At 49.2% G+C, this 9,668-nt stretch overlaps 4 protein-coding genes across 5 annotated transcripts; 3 read left to right on the forward strand and 1 right to left on the reverse strand.

The window, feature by feature from the left end:
• The first annotated feature begins 168 nt into the window (after window positions 1–168).
• On the forward strand, window positions 169–2,898 carry FOXG_12737 (ubiquitin-conjugating enzyme E2-16 kDa). 2 transcript variants are annotated; one of them, XM_018392587.1, is made up of 6 exons: window positions 169–616; window positions 698–797; window positions 977–1,022; window positions 1,148–1,177; window positions 1,323–1,506; window positions 1,563–2,898. In XM_018392587.1, the coding sequence occupies exons 2-6, from the start codon at window positions 754–756 to the stop codon at window positions 1,700–1,702; spliced, it is 444 nt and encodes a 147-aa protein (XP_018251139.1). In that variant the 5' UTR covers window positions 169–616; window positions 698–753; the 3' UTR covers window positions 1,703–2,898. The 2 variants fall into 2 exon arrangements, with proteins under 2 accessions (XP_018251139.1, XP_018251140.1); XM_018392588.1 differs by having other exon boundaries at window positions 977–1,177.
• Window positions 2,899–4,014: 1,116 nt separating this feature from the next.
• Window positions 4,015–6,197, reverse strand: FOXG_20767 (uncharacterized protein). Its single transcript, XM_018401077.1, has 2 exons — window positions 4,127–6,197; window positions 4,015–4,055 (listed from the first exon to the last, which is right to left on the reverse strand). The coding sequence occupies exon 1, from the start codon at window positions 4,835–4,837 to the stop codon at window positions 4,256–4,258; it is 582 nt and encodes a 193-aa protein (XP_018251141.1). The 5' UTR covers window positions 4,838–6,197; the 3' UTR covers window positions 4,015–4,055; window positions 4,127–4,255.
• FOXG_12738 (NADPH oxidase) lies at window positions 5,482–5,768 on the forward strand (the record flags this gene model as incomplete). The annotated part of the gene is made up of 2 exons (XM_018392589.1): window positions 5,482–5,681; window positions 5,735–5,768. The coding sequence occupies 2 exons, from the start codon at window positions 5,482–5,484 to the stop codon at window positions 5,766–5,768; spliced, it is 234 nt and encodes a 77-aa protein (XP_018251142.1).
• Window positions 6,198–8,561: 2,364 nt separating the features above from the next.
• FOXG_12739 (uncharacterized protein) lies at window positions 8,562–9,224 on the forward strand (the record flags this gene model as incomplete). The annotated part of the gene is made up of 1 exon (XM_018392590.1): window positions 8,562–9,224. One exon carries the CDS (start codon window positions 8,562–8,564, stop codon window positions 9,222–9,224), a length of 663 nt encoding a protein of 220 aa, XP_018251143.1.
• Between the last annotated feature and the right edge of the window lie 444 nt (window positions 9,225–9,668).

Consider the following 9,668-nt stretch of genomic DNA (forward strand, 5'->3'; position numbering starts at 1 on the left):
GCTGTATAATCTTATTGTCATGTGTAAATAAGCATCGAAACCCGGCGAAGAACAGTTCAGTGGCTACCGTTCAAAAAAGCCAAGCCCGCTACGGGTTGCCCTCCACTGTATCAGGGCCCAACGTAAAAATCTGTAGCCAGCTGTTAGTGCTCGGGTACCGCTAAACACTGATTCGCCCTCAGCAGTGGCGGTGTCCCCCTCCTTCTGGAGCGGCGCCCAGCTGTGGCCCAGTCACAGGCGATCGAGGGCCTAAAAAAACCTGACTTTTCGGGCTGCCAATTCGGTCTCGTCGGGAGGTGCCAGCCATCCCACTCTCCAAGCAAGTCCCTCACCCGCCCCGTCACGTACCAGCATCGCACGCATTCACTCCTTCCCTCCTGCTCCGCTTCTGGGCTCTCTCTTTGTTGACCCTCTTCCCCTTCTTCCCTACCCCCATTTGAACGAACCATCTTCCTCCAAATCCCGCCTCTCTCTTCTACTTTCTTCAGCCTCGACTGAATTTCTTTTACGCTTACATACTCCGACTACCCAAACAACTTTCTACCACAAACATCCATCATAAAACAGTCTCCGTGCACTGTTTTATCCCAGACGATCTTTCCCATCGATCGTTATTGTGCGTCCTTTCCTTCGAATCCTTCTTCCTTCCCGACCGCTCGTCCTGCAACCCTTCGACTAACATCTTTGTCCAACCTAGAACGACGGCGATATCTCGCAACAAACCCTTTAGATACCCCCTCTTCACATCACAAAATGGCTCTTAAGCGCATTAACAAGGAGCTCACTGATCTTGGCCGGTAAGTTCACTCTCTTCAGAGGTCTGAGGGGTCAACCAGAACGCCCAAAGACGTCAGGTGGGGGCACTTGGTAAGCGGGGTCCTTAGTGACGACCGACGATGCCAAAGCCCTCGATGACTTCAAAACCTCATGGCTGTCTACTCTTGATGATGAACCTGTGCTGACTTTTCTCGTGCAGAGATCCACCCTCTTCTTGCTCTGCCGGCCCTGTCGGCGAGGATTTGGTAGGCGTCACCCCTCCCCCACATTGATAAGCACGTGGCTGTCAAAGGCGTCATGACTGCCGCAAGCCTCTTCCCAGGAGGAACGAGATATCATTTTTGAGCGTACGGCTAACAAATCTGAACAGTTCCACTGGCAAGCTACAATTATGGGACCTGTAAGTTTACCCCTACGTGCTTCTGGATGCGCTGCCTGCTGAGATGGCTTATGGGCGTGGCGAAGCCCTCAGCCGCACGCCGGTGCAGCCGCATCTGCATTCGACAAACAATCACAAGAACAAAGTGGCTGACCAGACCTCACAGAGCGATTCTCCATACTCCGGCGGTGTCTTCTTCCTGGCCATTCACTTCCCTACCGACTACCCTTTCAAGCCTCCCAAGGTCAACTTCACTACCCGCATCTACCACCCAAACATCAACTCTAATGGTAGCATCTGCTTGGATATTCTGCGTGATCAGTGGAGTCCTGCGTTGACCATCTCTAAAGGTACGTTTGATGCGAGAACCCTTTTGGCCAAGGCCTATTGCTTACATATATACCAGTGCTTCTGTCCATCTGCTCGATGCTGACAGACCCCAACCCTGACGATCCTCTTGTGCCCGAGATTGCCCATGTCTACAAGACTGACCGACCCCGATACGAGGCCACAGCTCGGGAGTGGACTCGAAAGTACGCCATCTAAAGCGAATACCATGGCCGGTGCGGTTAGACTTGGGGTGGTTTCATCTCCCCTATCATGAAGCGACGTGAAACGAACGAGTGAAAACTTCGTATGCTGTTGCGAAATGTCTATTAGTCGGCGATACCTATATGGGTGCTTTGGCTGAACCGGGGCTTTGATTGCGATTATGAGGCAATGAGCGACGATACGAAGCGACCTGAGGGGAGGAACAACTCCAGACAAACAGACTAGTCTAGTAAGGGATATCATGCGGCTGGATGTTGGGTTTGCATTGACGATGTGTTTTTGGCATCCAGAAACAGGCAGCGTATACAATTTGTCTCTCTATTTGCTATGGCTCCGGTGCTTTTGTTGTGTTGATGCTGAATCTTGGTGACATTGTGAAGTTTGATTCGAAGAGTCGAAAGTAATGGCCCAATGGGGGTTTATGAAGCGCCAGCATATGGCAATTCGCACATGAAGGATACGTCATGGTGAAAGCTGGCGGCTATGCTGAGATGAGTGTGATTAAGCGCTGACAGGGTTGAGGCTGGTTGACACGGCTGGTAATATGACGGGCGCTAGTGGTCAGGAACTTGGGTTCATCCAGCATATGTCGGGGTGGAGATCACAAGGGAGATTTACAGTTGGTCCAGAGTGTTTCTATAGGTGATGTGATGATTTCTACTATGGAAGTTGTGCTGGAGATGCCAAACTGAAGTCGAATGAGATTGGTTCGTCAGATAGTTGCAGTTTGTATGAGAAATACGAGCTGTCCACATATATCACGGCGATGACGAATGTGTTTGGAGATGGTACATGTCTTGGAAGAGAAGTGAAACGCGGCAGAGACAAAGCTGGAACGATGTGATATAGGGCAGAGATTTAATATATTGTTTCTGAAATATGAGTGGGGGTTGTTTAAGAGCGGTTCTTGGCCTATGGAGCAGTGTCTGGGATCGAGTATCGAGGAAAGTTAAAGAGTTACACTGTTATACGCTCTATTGTGTGCTCTATTATATGAGAAGGGAGAATGCCAAGTTGTGATATCCAAACAATTAATTGCTTGCGCATTCAAGGGTCATTATGTGGGAGAGATAATGATAGACTTGCAGGGGAATGATAAGACAGCCAAGCACCAATTTTCTCAGCAACTCGTAGGGATAAAGAGATTCTCCAAGACCACATCTTGAATGCATCACAATCGTCAGTTGAACAATGAAGCTGTGGTTCTGTATCGTGGGAATAGTTGAGGTGCCTCAATGGTCGTGCCATTCATGGGTCGAGATTTAGAGTCTTTGGCCCCACTCTCGGTGCGACATGCCAGGGAGGGCCAAGTCTTGTCAAACCTGTAACACCGGGGTTTCAGACGAGAACAAGCGTTGACGAGGACCAATCACAGACTACCATTGCTGAGTTGACAGTGAAGGACTCGTGCTGACTTCTGCTAGAGATGCAGACGAAGAGTTAGTTATTGTAATAGTATCTCACTTCTAGAGGCTCTCAAAGTTCCAATAACGAGTAAAAACTCAAAGAACAACTACTCAGATAGAGCCAGTTGTAAAAGTTCATGACTATAGCCCCTGAGGCAGAGTCTGTTCGGTTGAACCATGCCTGATACATAACAACTCCTTAAATGGCGTGTTCTCCAAACCCACGTCTCGCTCTCTCCATCTCGAGTCTGTATCTACAGCCTCTCGCTAGAATCTTTAGGTGCATGCCAAGCGCTAACCCCGGACACTCGCCGTCTGTGCCTGGTATCAAGTCCGGTCGCCAAACTCCGTTTTTTCTCTGGGAGAACACGCAAATAAAATCATCTCATTCATGTTTTAGGCCCCCTTGAGTTTCAACGGCTCGAATTTCCCTTTTTCTTTTCTGGTTCTTTAGACCCTTGCCTTGCTTTCTGCCTCCTCCCCTCTTCTCTCCCTCATTCACTCTCTTGTTTTTTTTACTGTCGACAAGTCATGGTTCGATGAGAAGTTGTGTTTCTTTTAATCTTGAGGTTCTAGACAGCATTTATTCTTATTCTTCTTCTTGTTTATATTATACTATTTAAACTGTTTCATTGGGTACGAAAATTCAACTGTTCAGCTGGTTCTGAATAATCGATACTGTCGTTCAAGGTGGTTATTGGGTTTCGAGGAACGAGGAGCGACAATACGACGAACACCTATCGAAGGAAAATCGGACAATTTTTAGTCGGTTGACTCAACCGACTCAACTCGCCCTCGCTCAAGATGAGCTATCAAATGCAGGATTGGGGAGAGAAACCCTCAGAGCGATCACGATGGACTCCCCTAACGCGAATGCTGCTATCGGGTGAGATGACCCAAGAGAAGCAACAGGAACTATCGTCAAGAGAAAAGTTTGATCGCTGGATGATCAACGAGGGTTATCGAAGATTGTAAGTTCACTGGCATCAGATAGTGATTCAGACTAACATACCGCAGCTTCGTCTTTGTTTTTATGCTTCTTCACGCACTCATCTTCTCCTTCGCATGCGTCCACTACTCTCAAAAAGAGAGTCTCAAAACCTCCAATGAACTCTTCGGCTTCACCTTCGTCATAGCCCGTTCAGCCGCTCTGGTTCTTCATGTCGACGTCGCCGTCATTCTCTTCCCCGTCTCTCGAACCCTCATCTCGCTCCTTCGACAGACACCTCTCAATGGAATCCTCCAGTTCGACAAGAACATCACCTTCCACATCGTCACCGCCTGGTCTATCGTTTTCTGGTCTTGGGTCCATACCATTGCTCACTGGAATAACTTTGCGCAGGTCGCCATCAAGTATAAGCTTGGTATCTACGGCTGGTTGGTTGCCAATTTTGTGTCTGGACCTGGTTGGACTGGCTATGTCATGCTTATTGCGCTGATGGGTATGGTTCTCACATCGACCGAGAAGCCTCGACGAGCAAACTTTGAGCGCTTCTGGTATACTCACCACATGTTCATCGTTTTCTTCTTCTTCTGGTCTATCCACGGAGCTTTCTGTATGATTCAACCAGATGTTGCACCGTTCTGCACCAACGTTGGCGCATCGGCCGTTGGAGTCTTCTGGCAATACTGGATGTACAGCGGTTTCATTTACCTGGCCGAGCGTATCGCACGCGAGGTGCGAGGTCGTCACAGGACATACATCACAAAGGTCATTCAACATCCAAGCAATGTTTGCGAGATCCAGATGAAGAAGGAGCACACAAAGACACGAGCTGGGCAGTACATATTTGTGTGCTGCCCTGCCGTCTCGCTATGGCAGTACCATCTCTTCACTTTGACCAGTGCCCGTGAGGAGGACTACATCTCGGTCCACATTCGGTGCGTGGGTGACTTCAACAAAGGAGCTTTTCCAAGGCTTTTGGGTTGTGATTGGAGCAAGAGGAGGGCACCCCGGGTGACAACGATCTCCAGCAAAGTCGTTTGGTTTGACTGGGACGCGACTACAGAGATCGATCCAGCTATCCGGCGGTGTTCTCCCCAGAAGTCTACGTCCGACCGGTCCTTTTTGGTTCTGGCTCCGAAGATGTCTTCAAGTATGAAGTCTCGGTGCTTTGTTGGTGCAGGATATCCGGTGTTACACCGTTCGGCCTCCATCCTCAAGTCCATCTGGTACCGAATGAACTACCCCCAGAAGAAAGACCCGCCTAGCCAAGGTCTACTTCTTCTGGATTTGCCCGTGACTTTGACTCCTTCGAGTGGTTCCGCTCACTGCTTCTGGCAGTCGAAGCGCAGGATCTGGACCACCGTATTGAGATTCACACCTACCTCACAGCCAAGATCAAGGCCGACGATGCGACAAACATCATGATCAACGATGCCAACGCCGATAAGGATACCATCACTGGTCTGCGCAGCCCAACAAACTTTGGCAGACCCAACTGGGATATGATCTTTAGAGGTATCAGGAAGCTGCACAGTCCTGCTGAGGCGGGTGTGTTCTTCTGTGGACCCAAGGGATTGGGAAGTTCGCTGCATACTTATTGTAACAAGTACACCGAGCCTGGGTAAGTTTCTATGCTATTATTGATATGGGAGAACCTCAGCTAACTTGATGCAGATTCTCTTTTGTTTGGGGCAAGGAGAACTTCTAAACTTTGTCTCTACCAATTTCATTCAAGTCTAGGCAAGCGGGTAGTCAAGTTTGTAATGTTGAAAGGAACACGAAGCATGGGGTAGATTTACTGCAAGACCCTACTTGGTCTATGTTCTCGTTGAGTTATCATTTTAATACCGTAGAAACAGATGTTGCATCTCACCAACCAATACAACCATTTTTTTTTTTTTTTGACAAGATCAGCCACATACTTCCTGTTCACTATTGATTAAGGACTGTCTGTTATGGGGAGAGTAGTGTAAAGCTCGTGATTGAATCGAGGCGCAGCCGAAGAACTGACCACTTGGAGTGCTGACGTTGGACACTCCATTCCATCCATGCCACATCTGACCCAGATCTCGTCTGAAACGTTTCACAAGCCTGGAAAGTATCCTACAGCCACAGCTTACTGTTTTGAATATAGAATCCTGAAGACGATTCTTACTACGAGTTACGGGTATAACGGCAGATGAGAGTGATGCTCCCCCTCGATCTTGATGATCTCGGACAATGTCTGATTCACCGAAGATTTGAAAGCGTCAGTAATCACAGAGGCAAAGACAACATGCCATGACCAAGAATTCCATGCAGGGTCTAGACGCGGGATGCAGAGTCGAAAAAACATTTTTAGACAACGACTGATATGTGCATGTCTCACCACCCAGCAACGTGTTCGAATACCAAGACCGGCATCAGTGGCTGGAGATAGGGAGATGGAGGCACCGATATAGAGACGGGAAAGACTTTAAGATGCATGGTTGTATCGTATGCATGTGTCCATACGCATTTGTGCTGACGGTCAGGCCGATGCAACCATCCAATTGATTGAGAGTTTAGGTGTAAAGACCCTGAAGATCTAATGTTGAAGTCTAATTAACAGTGATCGTGTCGTGTCAATACCGGGCACGGGAAGTTAATCAAGAGGCCTCGCTAGACGAAGCCCTTGTCAATTCTATCTCAGCCCAGACTCGAGCGACAGTGACAGTAGCATCCAATTCCACGGTTGACCCAACGGAAATCGAAACAAATTGGATGGCAGAAGGGTTCCATTTTGGGGTCAGACCCTGAGGCCCTCGAGTCGCTGAGCCTCGTTCATTGGACCCGGACCCGTCATTTCTTCAGTGGAGGCCCGCCTCGGACATGGCCCCGCCCCGCCGCTAGCACAGGCCACTTCAATCAGAAGTCCACTGGAACCTCGTTAGCCTGTCAAAATACGAACTGGGACTTTGTTACTCATGACCACTCGGGAGATTGATGTCATTCAAAGTGTCAGGGCGATCGAGTACCATGTAATTGGAATTATAGAATATTCAGTTTGTGCTCTCAGTTTGACAGTTACATTTCTATACTGTTGAGAAGCCGAGGTAGCATTAAACTGATCCAATCAATGCACACTCAGCACACTCAGCAACACACAAGCATAAACGGTTCAACGCCTCTTTCTTAGCTTCTCGCGCCACTTCCCTGTTGGATGGTAGCTGTCGATAGTCTGCAGCAACCAAACCAAAAAAAAAAGGTCTCAATCGTGAAAAATTCCCTCTATCAACCCTCTTCGTCAGTCTTGTTGCTTGGTTATTCGAAACTACAGGTGATTATCATTTCTGGGCATCTGTCACGTTTTTGCCTCGCCCTGTAAAGATCAGCAGGAGATGCATTGACGACAGGTCCACGCTACTTGCGCATCGTGTATACCTCGTAAATAGAACACTAACAATCTCAAAAGAGTTGGGGTGCAGCGCCATGACAAACGGGCTAAACCGTAAGAAGTATCTTGCCAGGGGCTTTGATGCCCATTTTGTCTGCTGTACAAATTGCGAGGTCAATCCTAGCGTGCCACGCACGTATTGCACAGCAGAACCTCTAAATGAGGCTGTAGAATGGCTTTTTCACTGTTAATATCATCTCTCTCGTCTAGATGTCTGTACGGAGTAGAGTATTGTATAATTGCTTATCATCGGCAAACCGTTGACCGTTTCGCTGTAACAACCTAAACATTGTCATTCGTCAACTGAAATCGTGTCTCCCCCAATCAACAGTCATCAATGCATGGAGTTCACTGTCAAAAGTGCAAGGATTCAGTACTTCGCCACTAAGTACCCTCTACATTTTAGAGCCCGTTCCCCGTACACGCACCTCGCTCGCTGCAGCAAGCAAATTTTTAGTGTGGCCGGCGTCGCGCAAATCCGCTCTTCCCGCGCCATTCATTCCCAGTCCCCTTCATCACGAGCCTGGGTCCCCCGTCTCTCGTTTTGGTCATTCACTCACTCACTCACTGTAGTATTTGCACCGGCAACTGGCACGCACTGCTACTACGCCTCTTCTTTCATCCTTCGTTTTCCTTCCCGTCTCACCCAAACTAACACAATACGAGTCGAGTAGTTATTCACTAGAATACTGCTTGGTCCTGCTCCTACTGTTTTCTAACACTCGTTACTATCTCCCTTTTTTTTTTTTTTTTCTTCTTCCTCAATTCTTTTTCCTTTTTTGTCCTTTGCTTTACGCGCATTCGCTGTTTGCTGCCGCGCGTGCCTTTCGTACTCCTTATCCACATCGCACAAGCCGAGACAATCCAGCGACATTTTGCTCGACTTGACGACCGCTTGCGCCCTCTCCCCTATCAGACACGAGACACTAGAGACCTCTTTTTATCTGAGACGGTCGCTGCTTTTCCTCATTGGATTTGTCTTTCCTTGTGCCGAACCCTCCTGGGTACTCCGTCTCCTTACCCTCCGTCACCCATCACCTCATATCGACAGCTTGGTTGAATTGACGACAACACCGACCGTTCAAGATGCAGCTTCGACGATTCTTGCTTCTGGGTATGCTCCTCGGAGCCGAGGCCACTCAACTCGTTGCTCGTCAAAATACCAACTCCGACTCTGCTGCCGCTCCCTCAACCGATTCCTCTCCCGCGAGTACTGCTGAAGCCGATCCCACGAGCGACGACTCTGCTGCCACTACTGCAGCAGAACCTACTACCGCCGCCCAACCTACCGACGATTCTAGTACTGCTGACGGATCTACTACTGATGGATCTTCTGATGGAGGCTCAACTACAGCTGAGGATGTCACCGTCACCAAGACGGTGACTGTCACTGATGCCAATGCCAAGACCGTGAGCCGTCAGACTACTGTCATGAAGACAATTACATCCACTGTCGTCGTTACGTCGACTGCGTTCGATACCAAGACTGTTACTAGCAGCGACGCTGAGACCGCAACGACTACGACCTACGTTACCTCGACAAAGTGGGCTAACGAGAAGCGTGCCTTGATTTGGCTCCTCGAACTATCGGCGGTGTTGAACTCGTTGCTCCTGCTTTGCCTACCTATACTACTACCACCAGTGCTCCTCCTCACTTCAATGCTCAAATCGAAGGTGAACACTACGGTCTCCGAGCCTTCCGACGAGGTCTTCACAAACGTGCCACGACCACCACTACCGTTACTGTGACGGACGGCGGCGGCGACTCCGATACCACTGTCTTCAACACTATTTCCCGAACCGTTATTTCCACCGTCAGCAGCCAGACCAAGATTACCAAGACCATCACCGAGACCGAGCAGGCAGGTGCTAGTACCACCGTCACTGTCACCAGTACCCTTGTTGTTACATCTACTAGAGTGACCACTGGTGTTTGTCCGCACAGCGACTGTTGCTCCTTCTGGAGAGTATGGGCCCTTCCGATACTGAGCGGTGCCAGCTCTGATAAACAACAGCAGCAGCAACAGCAACGATGGAGGGCCTCTCTACAGGTGCCAAGGCTGGGAATTGGTGCTGGGTGTTGGTGTTGCTGGGCCTTGCAAACATTGCTGGGTCTACCTTTGGGTTCTGTCTTCGCAAGCGCCGCAATGGTTAAGAACAAGGCCCGAGGTATGACGGATGTCCTTTGGCGCC

This window comes from Fusarium oxysporum, chromosome 9 (genome assembly GCF_000149955.1).
Source record: "Fusarium oxysporum f. sp. lycopersici 4287 chromosome 9, whole genome shotgun sequence".
NCBI classification, from domain to species: domain Eukaryota; kingdom Fungi; phylum Ascomycota; class Sordariomycetes; order Hypocreales; family Nectriaceae; genus Fusarium; species Fusarium oxysporum.

Bases quoted from the DNA above. Each gene is read 5' to 3' on its own strand.
- FOXG_12737 (XM_018392587.1), top strand. From the start codon at position 754: ATGGCTCTTAAGCGCATTAACAAGGAGCTCACTGATCTTGGCCG. The intron at 1,178-1,322 runs GTAAGTTTACCC...CAGACCTCACAG, and splicing joins AAGCTACAATTATGGGACCT to AGCGATTCTCCATACTCCGG. The intron at 1,507-1,562 runs GTACGTTTGATG...CATATATACCAG, and splicing joins TGCGTTGACCATCTCTAAAG to TGCTTCTGTCCATCTGCTCG.
- FOXG_20767 (XM_018401077.1), bottom strand. From the start codon at position 4,837: ATGTTGAATGACCTTTGTGATGTATGTCCTGTGACGACCTCGCACCTC.